The following is a 20,219-nucleotide window of genomic DNA, read 5'->3' on the forward strand; positions in this document are numbered from 1 at the left end:
AAAACCAATGTTCTGCCAATTTTGAAACAGAATATTCATACCAGTTTAGCTGTGTCCAATTTAAAAGCAATGTTTATTTGCTTTTTTGCAGCTTTTTTCCTTTCCCGCATATCCACTCAAGACAAACTGTATTTCGCTTCTTATTATACACTTCTCTTTAATTCCATACTTTGAAAATTTCCCAATTGTCATATGACGTTTAATTTTATGCTACTCCTAATTATTCATCGTTACATTTATTTTTTGAAGTTAAGCATCAAGTACCAGATAAATACATATGCTAAAATTCATTCTTTTTAGCCATGTGGCTTACCTGAACCAGAGGAGGATGCCAGTTGCTATAACAAGGGCTGAGAAAGAAACAGCATATCCAGTGGTGTAGATAACAGAAAGGAATAACAACCGTCTTCCTGTTGAGTCCTGAAAAAGTAACACAGAAACAGCTGAAATAAAATTACTGGACTTTTCCTGTTTTGTTGTGTCATAGTTTGCTTCAATGGAGCAGACAGAAATTTTACTGGAAACACAGAAAAAGCTGATCAAACATATCTACTACATAATATTCAAACAATCAATCAGAACAGAGCCGAAAGGGAGACCCTGTACAATTTGAGATAACTGGCTGTCCAGTCTCTCCTTAAAATGAAGCATCCACAACTTCTAAAGGCAAGCTGTTCCATTGGTTGATTGTTCTCAGAGTTAGGAAGTTTCTCTTTAATTCCAGGTTGCTTCTCTCCTTGATTAGTTTCCATCCATTGTTTCTTGTCTTGCCTTCTGATGCTTTGGAAAATAAGTTGAGCCCCTCCTCTTTGTGGGAGCTCCTCAGATACTGGAGAGCTGCTATCATGTCACCCCAATCTTTCTTTTTTCTAGACTAGCCATACTCAGTTTCTGCAACCATTCTTCATATGTTTTTTTCTCCAGGATTTTAATCATACTAGTTGCTCTTCTCTGCACTTTTTCTAAAGTCTCAACATCTTTTTTTGTAATGTGGTGACCAAAATTGGATGCAATATTCCAGGTGTGGCCTTACTAAGGCTTTATAAAGTGGTACTAATTCTTCACGTGATTTTGATTCTATGCCTCTGTATATACAAACAGGGATTGTATTAGTTTTTTTGCCTGCTGCAATTCATAGTAGGCAAGGGATGTACCATGTTCACAGTATGCTAAGAAGTGAGCAAACTTCGTTATTTCTCCTGGATTATAAGGTGACTCCAGCATCAGTTCCCAAGTATAACCTAGGTAACAAAGCTTCATTTTACAAGTTTGTTAAGATCAGTGAGAAAATAATCTGCTTGCAGATGCTAAAGATATTTTTATATGTATATGTATTCTAAGAAGTATTTCATTTTCAATAACCCAATATCTACTAGATCTTCCATTAAAATGATTTCCATAAAATTCCAGTGCTCTAAATTATATATTTCATTTTTTATTTATTTACTCAATCATTTTCATTCATTCATTCATTCATTTGTTCATTCAATTCTATAGCCAGTCTTAATCTGGTCTTCTCCAGATTGTCTCTGGTGCACTTCAGCTCTCATAATTCTTGTTCAGCATTATTTTACAGAAGAGAATACTAGTTTTTAACTGCTGTTTTAGCATAGAAATTCTGCAATTTTTGCTTATCAATGAGCTCACTAAGAATAAGTATGAGCTCACTAAGAATAAGTATTCATTTCTATAGCAAGGAATTTCTTTAGTTACTTTAAAAAGGTAAAGGTTCCCTCGCACATATGTGCTAGTTGTTCCCAACTCTAGGAGGTGTTGCTCATCTCCATTTCAAAGCCGAAGAGCCAGTGCTGTCTGAAGATGTCTCCGTGGTCATGTGGCCAGCATGACTAAACACCAAAGGCGCATGGAACGCTGTTACCTTCCCATCAAAGGTGGTCCCTATTTTTCTACTTGCATTTTTTATGTGCTTTTGAACTGCTAGGTTGGCAGAAGCTGGGACAAGTAACGGGAGCTTACCCCATTATGCGGCACTAGGGATTCGAACCACTGAATTGCCGACCTTTCGATCGACAAGCTCAGCGTCTTAGCCACTGAGCCACCGTGTTTCCTTTAGTTACTTTAGCCAAGTACTATTATTAGCAAATAATCCAAAAGGCATGAAACTGATGATGTCTCACTGCATTCCAATTACTTTTCAAGTATTGAGTTATTTTTTTTTCAAACAAATGATATACTTTCCCATTCAACATGCAATTCGGGATGACACAGAATTAAAACAAATGACATACTATAAAATAAAATATCAAAGCCTTAGTTATTTGTAAAAATAATAAAGGCAGGATACAATTAAATAAAAAAATGAAATGCAGTAAGACATAGAGAAATGTCACCAGATGGAATTTAATTTCCCTTTTTCATTATCTTCCTGGAAGATGAAACCAGGAGAAATTATATAATTTTGTCAATGTATTATCTTCCTCCCTCTGTATCACATACTCAAATGGTTTCCTTAAAAGTTTTTCAAGTTCTAACTTTAGTTTCATTGCAATTATCAGTATTACAAACCCAAAGGACATAACAATCAAGAATATTATGTCACATCTCCCTGTTTTCAATCCCACTAAAATTGCAAAACAATCCAAATCATTCTATAAGAACTAATGGAAGATTCCATGCTGCTATTGTTAATAGAAAACTTTATTTTAAGACACTTCCTCAGCACCAAGAGCAAAGAATGTAGCATTGGGGCAATAGATTTGTCAAACAAATATTGTTTGCTTACTTCATCAGGAACCATACATGCCGAAATGTTCCTCCATGGATTGGTGGAATTCTCCTCCATCAGCCATGTCCCTTCCAGTGTGCAGAAACGGTAAACTTGTCCTGTCCAACAAGCATGAATGAAAAGGCAGGTGATAGAAAAGCCAAATGGAATCAAATCAACTGCAAATATAATTAAAATCTTATCCAGGGGTTGCCCACAATATTAATATAGCCCTGACTAGACTGTAAATTATTTATTACATGTTTTGGGAGTCCAAGACAAATTAGAACCCAAAAGATGGAATTGAGTTTGCGCGCTTCAATTCTTTGTACCAATTGTGGTAAGCAAAGTTTCTCAGTACACTAGAGGTTTAACTCTATATAAATTTAAAATCAATCTATTCCCAGAATCAGACCATTTGTAGTGGAAACAATTCCGCTACTACCAGATAAAAAACCAGTATTTGATTGGTATGTAAGAAACAATCCAAATAGTATTTGATTGGCATGTAATAAACGATCAAATAATTTGCAGCCTAGAGTTTTCTATGCTGTCAATATAGCATTTACATTCAACTAAGTATATGTCATCAATTTTGCTGCAGTCTTATTAAATAAGGAAATCAACTTATGTTTAATTACAAAATTGTAATGTTTAATTTCTAAAAAGAAGAAATGCCACAAGACATGCCACCCATCCTTGAGTTTTGAATCAAATTAAGGGCCTGGTGGCTCAGCAGACTGATAGCATTGTGATTAACACCAGCTGTCTGCAATTACTGTAAGTTCGAATCCCACCAGGCTCAAGGTTGACTCAGCCTTCCATCCTTTCTAAGGTAGGTAAATTGAGGACCCAGTTTGTGGGGGCAATAAGATGACTTTGTATAAATATACAAAAGTATGAAGGCTATTGCTTAACACATTGTAAGCTGCCCTGAGTCTCCAGAGAAGAGCGGCATATAAATCAAATTATATATATATATAAAATAGGCAGCTAATTCTTGGTTTGGCCTAGTGGAGGGCTGTCAAACTTGATTTCATTGAGGGCCACATCAGGGTTATGTTTGACCTGGGGGGAAAGGGTGGGCATGACCAGGGAGGGCATGGCCAGCTTGGCATCACTTGTGTTGGGGGTGCCTATGGCCCGAGTGCTCTGCCAGAGAAAATGGGCTCCTGACCTCCATTTTTGGCTGGGACGGCCTTCTGCAACAGTCTGCCAACAAAAAACGTAGCTCGGGAGGATCTCATTTTCACTGACTGAAGCACCACAGGTCAGTCCTTCCCTATTTCCAGGGCAGCCTTGTGGCCAGATCTAAGCATCCCACGGGCCAGATCTGGCCCCTGGGCCTTGAGTTTGACACCCCTGGTCTAGTAGTTAAAGCAACAAGCTAGAAAACAGGAGACCGGGAGTTCTGTTCCCACCTGAAAACTGGCTGGGTAATTTAAGACAGTCACTTTTTCTCATAAGGTTGTTGTTATGGAGAAAATAGGGGCAGGAAGAGAGGAAGGTAGATTTTCTGCCGTCAGTTATTTATATATAACAAAAATAATAATAAAGGCACGATAAAAAAAATGTTTTTAAAACACCACGTCATAGGAATATCCCATTATTTTTACTCTACATATCCCAATATTCAGGATTCCTATGAAAAATATGCTTGATCTGCCTGGTAATATTTACCTAATATTAGCAAACTTCAGATTATCCTCAAGGCAATCTTCTTTAATCTGATTTTATTTCAGGCTACCTTTATTTAAGAATCTTATTTAAGAGATCAGGGCTAAGTTAGTTCTTATTAGCCTTTTTGAAAAACACAAAAATGGTTTACCAAAATAACATGGTTTTAACATTCTTGTGGCTTATTATTTTTGCTGCATGTTACATTTACCACCAATATAGGTTTTTACTGAAATGTTGCTTTTTGTAAATCTCTTTAAAAACAAATAACTGGACTTTGTATCCAAAATGATATAACAAAAATAGATATTAACTATAGTGTATAACCATTGTTATTACAGATCCTCACAACTTGCCCTAATGTTTATCGTTTCCAAATTCAAGAATACTGAATAATTCCCTAAATTTCATACGGCCATAAAAACATGTTCTTCTTCATAAAATCATTTTTCTCTCACCCTTTTAAAAGTTCAACCTTCTTCTCTAAATTTTCTGTAAGTTGCTATTGTAGTTATACCTATCCTTCACTATTGGACAGTTCAGTCCCATCTGGAGAACAAATTCCCTCCATGCTCATATTTTTTTTTTTTTAAACCAGAAAATTCTGTCTTCTGGAATATTGGCAGGGCATTTTTAATTCATTGTAAAACTTGACTTTGTGTCAAGCAAAAGCAACCAGAATCACTTTTACATGGGAGAGGTTCTCTGGGTAACAAAAGATGAGTTCCATCTATTTTCTCAGCATAGGATCAAATGTTTTAGGAGGCAGTACTGTGCCATAGCAGAATAAAACATCTGCCATGTAATTCTGGCCTTAAGTCCAATTATCAGGGAGTTAGTGTAGCTTTATGAATATACTTGTGTTGGTGACCTATAAACAACTTTAAATTAATGTCCAATTGTTAAGCTCTTACTTCTTCTTGGGGATCTTATTTTTCTCGTGTATTGTCTGGAACCAGAGAAATCGATAAGCATTTAAATCTTATTCAAAAGGGAGCAATATTCCAGAAATTATGCTATAAAACTACACAATTAGGCTAGGGCTTTGATTTATTTAGCTTCCGATGGAACATGCTTTCAAATAAAGTTAGTTTCTTAGAAGCAGCTCTCTTTGAGCCTATCTGCTGGAATTTCATGTCAATTACATCTTGTTAGTATTAAATGTTTAAAGATATGGAGTGGTGCCTAGAATTCAAGCAGTCCCTGTATGCACATAAAATAACAAGAGGGGAGGACAACAGTTAGATCTGGAGTTAATATCATCATTTATCCTGTTCTGCAATAAGCTTCTAAATCAAATCAAATGTTACAGCTGGCTAAAGTCTTTTGAATACAGGAAAATATGTTATCACATGCCAAGAGGCTCACAAATATTTTATCAGCTAGCTCTTTTAAATGCTTTCCCTGTTAAAATAGCCCACCTGATTGGTTTTTTTGTGCAGCTGCAGAACAGGAATAGTGGGAGATTAGTCACCCAATTGTCCTTCAGAATAAATTGCCACATAATTTATTCTTTGAAACAAATTACAGCAACTCGTAGACTATCACAATTTATCCAGACAGGGAAAGACAAACTGAGAGAGAGGAAGCAGAGTAGAGTTTTCCCTCTGTGCATTGTGTGTGCATTTTGAACATTGAAAGCTACCCCAAATTTAATGACACTTTTTAATTGTTGACAAGGGATATGTTCTGAAGAGCAAGTAATTTTCTTCCAGAAGGAAGTTGTGAATCTGAAGCTTATAAGTAAGGGCTGAATTCCTTGCTGTGGTAGATTGACTTGACAGAATGGTTTTGCCTCTGATGACAAAAACAGGTATCATAATGGATATTTTCTTTTCTAATTTATTAACTGCATAGGCAATACATTGGCTTCCAAAAGGAAGGGCTGGGCTGTAGGCTGGGCAAACTCTGCTTATAAAATTCCCAGGCTTACTTTCCACTGAAGTAATTGTAAGTTAGAGTGTATATAATGTAATGCTTCTTTTGATTCTCGTACTGTTTTCTTTGTAAATATAATGATGGCAAAATGGTATCAGTCACTGCAAAGTTTAAAAATAATATTTAAATGAAACTGGAACATTTTAAAATAATGGTATGTTTAAGAAACTAACAGGTAATTGGGGTTCAAACTCTTAGAATTCCCAGTCAGCGTATTTAAGATATGAGATTAAAAAAAGCTGGAAATCAGATCTACTTGTAAAATGTAATCATAGTTGTATTTTCTCCAAATATATTTTTGCAGCAGTTACAGAATATCTAATACTGCAAGGTATAAATCCATAGTTTAATAACAGAGGACATTTTACATGTAAATAGTCCATGTTCAGTTTCTGACATTTCCAAATAGGACTGTCAAATCCCTGGACAATTATTCCTAATTTATAAAGTAGTATCTGCACTCATTGCCATATGATGTTCATTTTAATTGTAACAGTGTGATAGATTTCCGTTGATTCTATTTCAGATATAGGACATTTACATGGAGATATCTACATAAACTGGAAATTCAGCTCAAAACGTTCTAGTTCCAAATCAATGCTGAGCCACCCTGATTTAACTACTGTACTATTATACAGTACAATTTTTTTTTTAACATAGCTCAAATTTTCTGAGAAATCACCTGAATAACCCCAGACATATGAACATAGCAAACTGGGAGAAAAAAAAGTCTGAGACTACAAAAATACGTGGCAGATACAGAACACTTTGCACTTCATTATATATATGCTTGGCAAGCTATATTCTACCTGTGAAAAATTTCACGTTGTACTGGTATATTTGAGATTTGAGATCATAATGATGATGATGATCAACATATTGTAGAAATTCTTTTGAAAAGGGACAGAAAGATGTGGGATTTTAGAAATGTTTTAGCTGCAATATTCCCCACACCTGATGCTTCTCTATGAAATGATCTCTCTACCTTCAGATTGTTGATTTTGATGAGGATTCTGTCGATTCTGCATTATTTTCAGAATAAAACATATTTATGATTTATAACAAAGTCCCTATTTTCTACTGCTTTCAAATAACATATAGTCTTTGCTGGAATTGTGGCTTAAAAAGAAGACCGTTCCGTAATTCCAATAGGATCATCAACCAAATCTATCTGTATATCAATTTTCCAATTAACGTGCAATATATTAATTCTCTGGATTATATGATACCAGTAGGTAAGAAACAGACCCACCATTTTCAACTACAGACAATAGGGGCAACACATTCCTACACATTTCCAGTTATCATTCAGGGCACATCACATCCTACAATATGTATAGGCAAGTCTTAGGAAGCAATTATGTTACTGCTGCTTTCAACAGAGTCTAAATACTACACTATTTACATACTAACTTTCTTAGAATTACAGAATTCAGCCAAGAGCATGAAGAAACAGAAGTCAAAGTTTAGATGTGATGAGAGAAAAAAACAACTTAACATCCATAACTGAAGGGATTTAGTTGAAACGTGTCTGAGAATAATCTTTCCCTCACAGAACTTGGATATAGCAGGAGGACTCTTTTCAGTTAGTAGACAGATTTTCATAGGAAGGAAGGAAGGAAGGAAGGAAGGAAGGAAGGAAGGAAGGAAGGAAGGAAGGAAATAAATAAATAAATAATTGAACAAGACATTGCATTATTTTATGCCTGTTTTTTATGGAGACAAACACGAGTCATGTTCGTAATGTGTTCTTGCCAGTATATATTTTCTAAAAATGAAAATATGCTTCTATAAATACAAGCAAAACTCACCAGTTTATATATAAAAAGATACATTGATCCAACCAAACTTTAGAAATAACAATTTTCAGAAAATCGTTTGGTAACGTTTTCTCTCTCCTGTGGATTTTTAGTTAACATTTTTCCACAAAATAATTCCATGTCACTGTTCTGATACGATCAAAATTATTTGTAAAATTTAGAAATGGCTACACTTATAACCATGACTGCACTTATGCTACAAATAGTGCTAATCATACCTATGTCTTGTGTCCATGTGAATGATTCTATATTGTGCAGCATGCAAATATGTATGAATTTCTTGCCTCAGTGAATTAACATCTCACATAAAAGATTTTTTTCTGTTTTATATCCAGAATTTATGAAGCAACGATGCCTTTGTAACATCCCAGAATGACTGCAGTAACAAATTTCCAAGGGTTGGCTTTGAAAAGTATTCAGAAATGTCAACTGGCTAAGAATGTTTTAACCAAATCATTGACCTTACCACAGCTTCACTGGCTATCTAAACTACTCTGATGTAACTGCTTCTGACCTGAAAAGTTCTACATCCCTTGGGACTAGATAGTCTGAAAGATTGCTTTATCCAGTACACAGTACAGCACAGGAGTGTTGACAAGTGGATGTTAAAAGACCTCCCAAAATAGTTGTCTTCTACTGTGAAATAAGAATTCAAATAAGCTTTACTCTTTACTCGGCATGATCCTCTACTTGTGTTCCAACTGATATCCCTCCTATAAGCACACAGCAAATGTTTACTAGATACATCTAAAGATTCCCTTCATTTCATTTTTTTTTTCTATAAGTAGTGGGATTTAGAAGAACATTTGTTTAATGAAAGCCTCTTGAGCTGAATATGTGAGCTGAACCCCCTCAGTGGTGGGTTTCAAATTTTTTTACTACCAGTTCTGTGGGTGTGGCTTGGTGGGTGTGGCATGGCTTGGTGGGCATGGCTTGATGGGCATGGCAGGGGAAAGATACTGTAAAATTTTCATTTCCTCCCGATCAGCTGGGACTTGGGAGGCAGAGAATAGATGGGGGCGGGGCCAGTCAGAATTTTTACTACCGGTTCTCCGAACTACTCAAAATTTCTGCTACCGGTTCTCCAGAACTGGTGAGAACCTGCTGAAACCCACCTTTGGTACAGATCAGTTATTATGTATATATGTATCCATCCATCCATCCATCCATCCATCTTGATAACCTTCTCACAACATCTATGAGTGGTGCCGAGTTTTTTTATTCATAATCCAGAGTAAAATATAAATTGTGTGTTTGATTATAAAAACATAAATGAAAAATATGTATCACCCAAACTTTATCGAAGTATATGATTCACACAACATGTCTTAGCACAGTTCAGCCCCTCAGTGCATTTTCTTAACGTAAGTATAGTTTGAAGCAGTGCATTGCTGGTCCTTGTCTTAAAGATCCTGCTTGAACTGTACACATCAAAGGACTCCATGGGTATGTTATATTAAACCAGGTTTCCTCTATTCTGAAAAGCCATAAACAGTAAGTATGGTTGTAGTTCTTATACTGTAAGTCTTGTTGGGAATTTGCATCTTTGGAAGATTTCAGTTTTACAGGATTTAGTGCCATTAAACAATTAACATACAGGACCTTGAAGGAGATACAAAAGGTAAAATGGATTATCCTTGCAGCTCCAAACTTTTTTGTAGTTTACAGAGAGTTACTGGCAGCTGAATTTAAATTATAAAAATGAACAAAAATGAAACTACATTGTGAATTATATGAGCCATCTTTTTTAACACAGCTCTTTTCCAAGTTTTAAAAACTCTTTTATGGTTTTTAAAAAGAGATGGACCATTAGCAGTCTTCTTGTACTCTTATTATACATAATGGTACCTATCATTATCTTCATTTTACCTCTAATTTTATCTGATTCTGATCTCTTATAAATGTTGATTGATGGTATCAGCAAATGTCATTTTGGCATCACTGTGATTTGCCTTGGGTCCTACTGCAAAATATAAATGCATAAAAGGAAAAATCTGGGCATATGAAGCTAGGTGAAAGACAAAATAGTACCCAAGTCCCTTGTGTTTTTCATAGTCAAAATAGACAATTAACAACAGATAATACTGAAATTTTGTACTAATGCAATTTGAGGCCTCAAACGTAAAGCATCCCTTCTCCCCATTAGTGCAGCTATAATTACTTTCATGGAAGCAAAATATGTTTTGGAGAAACTACTAAGAAAGTATTATTAGATTAAATTAAGAGATTTTAGCTTTCTTTCATTTGTTATTCTGAACTAAGAAGGAAAGTTATGTTATTAAGATTGAAGGAATACAGAACTATCTCTTGCCTCGAGGCAGTAAATATTATATGCCTTTAAAAAATGACAAAAGCTACTAGCTTGCTGGTTTTGCTAAATTACAGGTCTGTGCAAGTCAATCCAAGAAATGTTTCTAACATGAGAACAACTGACATTGCACACATTTGTATTTTCTTGTTACCTTGAACAAATGATTTGATCCACTATATTACTTGGCTACAAAGTTCTCACTATTGCTCGTCTTCGGGTATTGTGATACGATGAGAAAAGAGAAGAAAACTAAACTATGTAAGTCTGAGATTGAAAGGTTTTATATAGAACCAAGAAAATGCAGATTAATACATTTGTTGTTATTAGTTGCGAAGTCGTGTCCAATTCATTGTGACCCCATGGACAACGTTCCTCCAGGCCTTCCTGTCCTCTACTGTCCCCCGGAATCCATTTAAGCTCACGCCAACTGCTTCAGTGACTCCATCCAGCCACCTCATTCTCTGTCGTCCCCTTCTTCTTTTGCCCTCAATCATTCCCAGCATTAGGCTCTTCTCCAGTGAGTCTTTCCTTCTCGTTAGGTGGCCAAAGTATTTGAGTTTCATCTTCAGGATCTGGCCTTCTAAAGAGCAGTCAGGGTTGATCTCCTCTAGGACTGACTGGTTTGATCACCTTGCAATCCAAGGGATTCACGGGAGTCTTCTCCAGCACCACAGTTCAAAGGCCTCAATTCTTTGGCGCTCAGCCTTCCTTACGGTCCAACTTTCACAGCCATACATTGCAACTGGGAAAACCATAGCCTTGACTATACGCACTTTTGTTGGCAGGGTGATATCTCTGCTTTTTAGCATGCTGTCTAGGTTTGCCATAACTTTCGTCCCCAGGAGCAAATGTCTTTTAATTTCTTGACTGTAATCTCCATCTGTGGTGATCTTGGAGCCCAGGAAAATAAAATCTGTCACTACCTCCATTTCTTCCCCATTTATTTGCCAGGAATTGATCGGGCCGGATAACATGATCTTTGTTGCGACCCCGGCCCCGGAGGCTGATTTATCTTCACATGCCGAGTCGGAGGATGATATGGAGGAGGAGGAAGCTGTCACGAGCTATGTGCCGGAGGGGCCGTCTTCACTGGTGAGTCAGCAAGAACTGACAGTTGATGACATGCCTCTGGACCCCAGCCAAAGTGAGGAGGAAACAGAGGCCGGTAACGAGGAGGGGGAGCCCTTATTGGATGCAAGAGAGAGACATAGGAGACGTTGTAGAGAACAGCTATTGCCACGTCCCAAGAGGTGTGGTCGGGAGATGCAGGGACACACCCTACAAAGTATAAAAGGGGTGTGACTGGGCTGGAAAGGCGTAGTGAACAATTTGTTGGCGTTTTGGATGTAGTGGATTTACAACTGTTAGTCTGGAGTTTTTTGACAAGAGTCTGCATTCCTGCAGTAGCTTGCTGGCCGTCTGCCAAGACCTTTGGAACTTTGCCCGGTAACTATTGGGCTGATAAACGCTTTGGAAGAGAATTATTTATTAAAGGGCCAACTTCAGTCTATCTAGTCTGTGTTTGTTACTGCCAGGCTATTTGAGCCTCTGCAAGGCCACTCGTGGGAGGGGACAGAACAATCTTAGTTTTCTTAATGTTGAGTTTCAAGCCAACTTTTGCACTCTCCTCCTTCACCCGCATCAAGAGGCTCTTTAGTTCCTCTTCAATTTCTGCTATTAGAGTGGTATCATCTGCATATCTGAGGTTGTTGATATTTCTCCCGGCAATCTTAATTCCAACTTGTGATTCATCTAGCCCTGCCTTTCTCATGATGTGCTCTGCATATAAGTTAAATAAGCAGGGCGACAATATAAAGCCTTGCCAAACTCCTTTCTCAATTTTGAACCAATCAGTGGTTCCATAGATTAAGACATATTGCAATACAAACAGGGAAGGAAGGGAAAGGAAGGCCACAAATTTAGTGGAGTTGGGTAGTATGGGCTCAAACAGCTTTTCATAATTAAAAAAACTGAACATTCCATTTTGGCCATGAAGAAATAGGAAATTCAAGAACAGTTGGGAAAAGGCAGCTTGTAAGCCTTAATTTACTTCTAAAGGGACTTGCAATCTTTTAATGATCAACTCACCAGAAATCCAAACACTAATCCTATCCCCAGATAACACAGCTTTTACTTATTTTCAAAAATACATTAAAGATGCAGCCAATTGTGATAATTTATTAACAATGCAGGAGTATGGTAAATCTTGGTTCTTTTTCCCACACTAAAGGTTGTTGGTACTGAGCAGCCAAAATTGGTATCATAAATCCTAAGGATAGTAAATAAATAGACTACTTGAAGGAAGGCCTCTAATTCTTCATGCAGGGTGTTAAGAGATTTCCTAATCCCTTACTTACATTCTTAAATTCTAGAGACATATTTTTAAAATAAAAGTTTACATCTAAATATTCTTAGAAGGCTATTCTTTCCATTTGTATCTCTGAAACAGAATGAATAAAATTAGCCTGCTTAGATTCCTAAAAGCTGCCAAGCAATTTGCAACAATTTGAGGTCAATTTTCATTAACAGCTGTTCCAGTCTAGGACTCATCTTTCCACATATTACTTGTTAGGAATACTATTTGTATGAAACAATAATATTTTAAAGCAGGGACTATCAATTTCTGGGTTTCCAGAATCTGCTGAGCCACTAATTTTGGCATTCTTCACCACTGATCATGCTGGCTAAGATTGCTTGGCATTGTAGATCAGCAAATTTTAGAATGCCACAGGATATCTAATCCTATCTTTTAGTACATAAGTCAGTTAAAGTCTAGCCCATTGCATCATAACACTTTCCTCATTCTGGAAAATTTGCTAAAATGATAATTCCCTAGATGTCTGAGGATGATAACTAATATCCCTGGCCAGCATTCCTGATCATTCAGGGAGCCATATATATACATACTTAAGACTATTCATTGAGTGACTATTCAAAGTTACAATGGGCTGAAAAATGTAATTTATGATTTATGACTGTTGCAGGGTCCCTATTGTTACATGTTTATGATCTAAGCACTTGACAACTGTCTTAAATTTACAATGGTTGCAATATCACAGGGTGACACAATCACCATTTGCAACTTCCTAGCAGGTTTCCAATAATCAAATTCAATGGAGACAAAAAAAGGTTGAAAAATCAGACATGGTCACATGATGACTCACTTAATGACTGCATTCTTTGTCAGAGGTTTTGGTCCCAATTGTCATCATAAATCAAGGATTAGCTATACTGTGGTTGAAGAGCAATAGGCTGTAGATCATTGCCTGATGGGCATTCAGCTTTTAACAAGTTTAGCATCGTAGTGAGAAGAAAGAACATTTTGACCTTTTTCCAGGATTGGTATGCAAGTAATTTACCTGAGCTACTTGATGGTAAATACCAAGGGCAGCTCATATTCACATAGGTGCCAGGGATACCATCAGGCCAGCAGACATAGTTGTCAAAAGTCCTGTTGCAAAACTTGCCTTCTATGAATAGAGAATAATTTAGAAGTCAGCAGAGGAAAACAACAACAAATAACATTGTATTATATATATTACTTTAATTATTTGACTTTAGAAAAGATATTTCCAGCCTGCTTTTTTTATCATTAAATACAATTTCAAAGCAGCAAATTGAATTTTAGAAGGAAATATTTAAGATTTAATCTTACAATTAAACCTCAAAATTCAACAGCTCAAATCCTCAATTAGATTTTTAAAAAGCCAGTCTAGAATTGCAGATCATGGCAATGGTGCACTTTTTTCCCCTTGTTGAACTATACCTTTCTCAGAGATTTTGTTCTCAACATTTATAGACCTACTATCAATCATAAATTACTTAATTGTAAATAGGAAGTATATACTGCACAAATTGTTGCAATATTCTTTACAGCACAGCTGACAAAAAACTTCAAACTATGTATATATTTATATGTTCAGAGTGAATCTTAAGAACTGAACCAAATATTGGTCCTAGGTTGACTATTTTACTGACAAAGTGAAAATTACACTATTAGATTTAGGTATTCTTAATTAAAATCAGACACTGTCGATCATTTAATAAAGAATATTGCACTAATAAAAGTTTCTATATCAAGGACTGAAAAGTGGCCAGTGTCCGTGTGTGCATATTGTATATACATAAAATTTTCAGGAAATTCAGTAAGTCACAAATTCTTCTGGTTTCAGCTGACAAACAGAAACCACATGATAATGACTTAAATAAATAAGACCATGGGTATCGTCAAGAAAGCAACTGCTTTCATTGTGACCACCTAGATATCTTCCACTTTGTCTTGCTTACAACACCTGGCATTGTCTTACTGGTCTATCAAAGTATTCAGAGACTTCATGTGTTTGTCCTAGACAGAGATCTTTTGTCATGTTGTTTTTAGTTGTAAATGATATGCATTGATACACTGCACAAATTCCCACTCAAAAGTCCATCCTACAATAGGATTTATTAAACCATGACAGTTACAGTATTAGCTGCTCAAAATGATAAAGTGAAATTAATTCCATCTGGCTATTATTATTACAAGTAGGGGTAATTCTCCATGGCTGTTACTGGCAGTGCAACTCTGAGAGGGAGCAATGAAAAAAAAATGGTTCAGAATCAGATCTAAAAAAATGATTAAATTCAGACATACAACCAAATGTTATAGTGATGAAGGCTTTCCTAAACATAAACTAGGCTGTTGTTTCTAATGCTTTTATAGCTAAAATACCTTTTATAGCTAAAAACCCCAATATTTTGCGATACAACAAAATATGCTTTTAAAGATGTTCAATGGTAGTTGTGAGTGTACAAATTGATCCTTGTTTGAAGTTTGAACATTATTAGAGGTTTGAACCTTATTAAGACTCTGCTTTTTTAGAAGTTTGAACCGTATTAGAACTCTGCTTTTGGAGTCTTTGGCAACATTTTTAGACAATATTCTGTAGCTCCCCAAAGTTGATTGATATTTATTTTATTTTACTTTATTTATCAAAAACGTATTAAGTAATAAGTATAAACATAGATTGGATACATAAAATAGATACAAATAGAGGAAACATTAGGACAGGGACGGTAGGCACGCTGGTGCTCTTATGCACGCCCCTTACAGACCTCTTAGGAATGGGGTGAGGTCAACAGTAGACAGTCTAAGATTAAAGTTTTGGAGGGTTTGGGATAAAACCACAGAGTCAGGTAGTGCTTTCCTGGCACTGACCACTCTGTTGCTGAAGTCATATTTTCTGCAATCGAGTTTGGAGCGGTTCACTTTAAGTTTGTATCTATTGTGTGCTCATGTATTGTTGTGGTTGAATCTGAAGTAGTCACTGACAGGTAGGACATTGTAGCAGATAATTTAATGAGCTATACCTAGGTCATACCGAAGGCAATGTAGTTCTAAGTTTTCTAAGCACAGAATTTCAAGTCTGGTGGCATAAGGTATTTTGTTGCGTGCAGAGGAGTGGAGGACTCTTCTTGTGAAATATTTCTGGACACGTTCAATTGTATTAATGTCCAATATGTAGTGCGGTTCCAGACAGATGAGCTGTATTCGAGAATTGGTCCAGCAAATGTTTTGTATGCTGTGGTTAGTAGTGTGACATTACCGAAGAAGAAACTATGCAAGATTAGGTTTACAACTCTTAATGCCTTTTTGGTGATGTTGTTACAGTGGGCTTTGGCACTTTTAGATATGAGTACTCCAAGGTCCTTGACAGAGTGAGGGTCATCTATAAGGTCATGTCCACTCATCTTTTATTTTGTGTTCTGGTTTTTTTTTTTTGCCAAACATTTTTTGATATATTTGTGGTTGCCATATATTAAATTTAAAAAGCCCTACCTGCCACAAGTGGGGGTGTTTCTTGCAGATACTTTAAACACTGAAGCCGATATTCTTCCCAATTCTGCTTTAGGGAGGGAAATGAAGAATATGGTTTCTGAAAAGAAAGAAAATGAGTCAGTTAAATCCGATTGTCCATTATTTTCCCATAATATTAAAGCAACTATTTATCATGTGATTATCTCCTCAAATTTATGAACTAAATTAGTTCATAAACAATTAGTAATTAATGTTCAACAAAATATTAGACTTGGCGAGATTCTGCTATAGTAATCTTTGCTATGCTACACCTTTCTAACTGTAAAACGGAATGATTCTAACAATCATTCTTAACTTTGCTTATTGATAGCCAGCTCCAAATTAATTATTCATGACTTGTTCATTCATGCATTGTTTTGTTGGCATCTGACATGATTTATTATAATTACACACTGACTCCAATATGCAGGGGCTTCAATCTTCTTTAATGAACAGACTATCCTTTCAAAATTACAAAAATGCTAGATATGTTTGACAGTGGCTCACAATACAGACACTAACTGAAAGATTAGTTCACACTTGTTGAGTGTGATGAGAGCTCTGTATGGTGAAATTAAAACATGTGTTGAAAATAAATGGAATGCTTAGCAAATGGTTCAACAATGAGTAGAACAATTATATGAGGATGTATGATGTCTTTTCCTTTGTTTATTTGTAGACAAAAGAATATGGAAAGCTGATGGTAATCCTAGCTGTATGAAGGTTGGGGACATAAATGTGTATGTACTTTAGTACACATATGATACCATGGGTAGAGATAGAACATACCTACCGAAAATGTTTCTGGAGCAGTGAATTTGGATACTGAATTTGGACAAACAAAATGTGGAATAATCTCATAAACATTTGGCCCTTATAGAATGTGCTAGTTCTTATCATTATGACAAACATGACCTGTATGTTATTTGAAAATAAGTAGGTTGAGACATAGAATGAAGTTTAAAAAGACATGTTAAAATGGGAGAAACTATAGCTTTCATTTCTGGGGAGAATTTTTATGATAAAAAGAAATTTCTTGCCTCAAATGTCTAGGAAAACACGTCTCAGACAAAACTTGTTTGATAACTTATGTACCATTTTAAACAGTGGCAGAAGAACATTTTTAGATTTGTATGGGGGGGACAGGGACCAAGAGTTAAATGGGGGCATAGTTATCAATGGTTCTCTTATTTACAATTATTAGAATGATTTAAAGTGGACAAAGAGTTCTTGGTTTTGAACATTGTGAGACAGAGTTTGAAATAGTATTACATACAAACAATGAACATGTATTATAGACATTTAAAATAGAAGAACAAGTGAAATAATGTATGATAAAGTAAGCTAAAGTATTTTGGTCATAATGTACAGTTGGGACAAAGGGAAAATACATAGTTGAAAGGATTGAAATTTGGGCTTTTTATAATCTTAGAAGAGGATTTTTATAAAATAATGTATCTATACTGTATATATCACTAGACAAACTCTAGAATGTATAAAGGCAAGTCAAGTTTCTGCTGGATATGTGAAGGACAAGAAAGGACATTTTATTATGTTTGGTGGTTATATAGAAAGGTAAAAAATTCTGGATTCAAAGTAATACACTGATGCAGTGGATTTTAAAGATTAATAAATAATTGAGATCAGAGGTTTTTCTTTTGGGGTTGATGGACAAACCATTGGGAAAAAAGTCATGAAACTTTGTTTTTGTATATGGTTATCTGTAGGAAGATTATGGGAAGATTCAGTGCCATCCACAGTGGAGGAATGGTTGAGTAAAGATAATAACATTTTCTAAGATTACTAAATTTACTTAATTGATAAAAGATAATTATTGCTGACTGGAAATCCGGCATGGATTTTTTGTGTAAAACAGAAAAAAAATGAACCCATGATTTATAGTTTTGAGACTGAACAAGATAGATTACATCAAGAAGACAAGTTGTAACCGTAGAGTAAGGCTTCCAAACTGACACCATTTCATAGCAATTCGTAAAGTGAGAAAGCATTAGTTTTGACTCATTTTTATTAAGTATTTTGCAGCACAAAGAATACATAACTATGATATTATCTGAAAATGGGAACATCATTTTAATAGAAATTAATCTGATTGCAATTTTTTTACTAGCATAACAAATGATAACTTGTTACATTTTTCCGTCTTTTCATCACATACCTTCTAAAACAAAATTCTACATGATAAAACATGATAATGAACTGTAAAATTTTACAATCCTTTAAATAACTAATGACCCATCTAAACTATCTTCCTTGTACTCAGGATAGTTTGGGCAGCATGCTTAAAAAAAAGTAATAAAACCATCAGCAGAAACCTAATTATGCAGAATCTACCACTAAACTGCTGATATATCTCCTGACCAGAGTTATTGATACAAGTCTATATCCCCAAGCAGAAGATTAATAGCTCTTGTAGTTGTATCCTGATTGCATGAATTTAGGGGAAGAGGGTTGCCATGATTTTGCATATCCATGCTTTATTTCTAGCAAAAAAAGTAGAAGAGAGATAGAAAAAATACAACATATACCGTATTTTTCAGAATATAAGATACACTTCTTCCCTCCTAAAAGAGGGTGAAAATTATACACCGAATGTAGCCCCGCCCACCTGCTGGCCCCCACCCTTTGATCTCTGCCTCCCAGTAATTTACCTCCTTGCAGCAAGCAGCAAACAGCCTGTTTTAGCTTCAGCACAGTCTGATTAGCACAAGCAGTTGATTGTCGGTTGGATCGGCCTCCCAACCCTCAGCTGCACGGATTGCCATTGCCTATTACTGCACGGGCCTTCACTGTTTGCTGCTAATTGCTAGGAGGCAGATTTTTTTTCTTGTGCTAATCAGACTGTGCTGAAAATGAAACTAAAGCAGGCTGTTTACTGTTTGCTGCAAGGAGGCAAATTGCTGGGAGGCAGAGGCAGAGGCAGAGTTTTTTTCTTGTTTTCCTCCCCAAAAATGGTAGATGCATCTTATAGTCTGGAGCATACTTATACTCTGAAAAATATGGTAGTTTCCACAATTTAATTGAAAAAGTTACATTCACATGTCATACATCACGTATAAATATAGAACATGGTGGTTGGCCACTATCCAAGCTGACACCAGCCAGAGCATAGAGCAGTTCAAATAATTAGTGCAAGTTTGAAAGATGTGGAGAGACCTGGACCATAAAATTGTCAAGAGTCGGACACAACTGGACGGATAACATCATCATCATACCTGGTAATTCCCTCTCTCTGTGGGATAACAAAACAGAGGGAAAGTCTGCCAATCTTATGAAATTTTCTTTCTTATGAAATGCGAATGAACACTTTCTTAATAGCATTTTCTAAATGAGTTCAATATCTTTTGTTACCTTGAAGATGGTTATTGTAAAATGGTTAATAGACAAGCCCAAAGGACTTGTTCTGAATATTTTTGAAGCGCACATAGGGTTACTATTTGTATTTTGAATATACTTAATAGTTGCAAGAATGTAGTTGTGGTTAGCTAAGCAGTACTGGATAGCAGTTCTTTAGAACAGAGATTTCTAAATTATTTCCCTCAAAATGTCAGATTGATCCATCTGTTTTCAGATCACATATTTAAGCACAGTATTTTATATGTCACAACGGAGCAAAAATTCACTGTCTGCTGTAGTTGGGCTTCTCCAGTTTTTGGATTTAATCAACTATTCTACTGTTCGTACTTTTTACATATGTTTACCGCTTGCTTACAATTTATTATTAGCTGCATGAAGATCTACATGAATGAAAGTCAGGGTAAATATTTTAATAAATGGCATTCACCTTTGTTTATGAAAAATGTTAACATTTAGATCTTTTCAATTACTCTAAAATTCAATTCTACCCAGGTTCATCCTAATTGCATTTATTCTACTACTGTACTCTATAAGGAT

General features: G+C 35.8%; 1 protein-coding gene across 1 annotated transcript in view; it reads right to left on the bottom strand.

Moving 5' to 3' along the window:
- The window catches only part of GLP1R (glucagon like peptide 1 receptor), a 98,522-nt gene that overhangs the window by 39,319 nt on the left and 38,984 nt on the right, over positions 1 to 20,219 (bottom strand). The window contains exons 4-7 of the mRNA XM_070949862.1: positions 16,290 to 16,386; positions 13,831 to 13,941; positions 2,744 to 2,844; positions 314 to 420 (exon numbers count right to left, since the gene is read on the bottom strand). Of these exons, the coding sequence (XP_070805963.1) occupies positions 314 to 420; positions 2,744 to 2,844; positions 13,831 to 13,941; positions 16,290 to 16,386 (416 nt within the window). The remainder of the gene's footprint in view (positions 1 to 313; positions 421 to 2,743; positions 2,845 to 13,830; positions 13,942 to 16,289; positions 16,387 to 20,219) is intronic.

Source organism: Pituophis catenifer, unplaced genomic scaffold (assembly GCF_029215685.1).
Source record: "Pituophis catenifer annectens isolate HBS135680 unplaced genomic scaffold, rPitCat1.0.hap2 SCAF_1, whole genome shotgun sequence".
NCBI classification, from domain to species: domain Eukaryota; kingdom Metazoa; phylum Chordata; class Lepidosauria; order Squamata; family Colubridae; genus Pituophis; species Pituophis catenifer.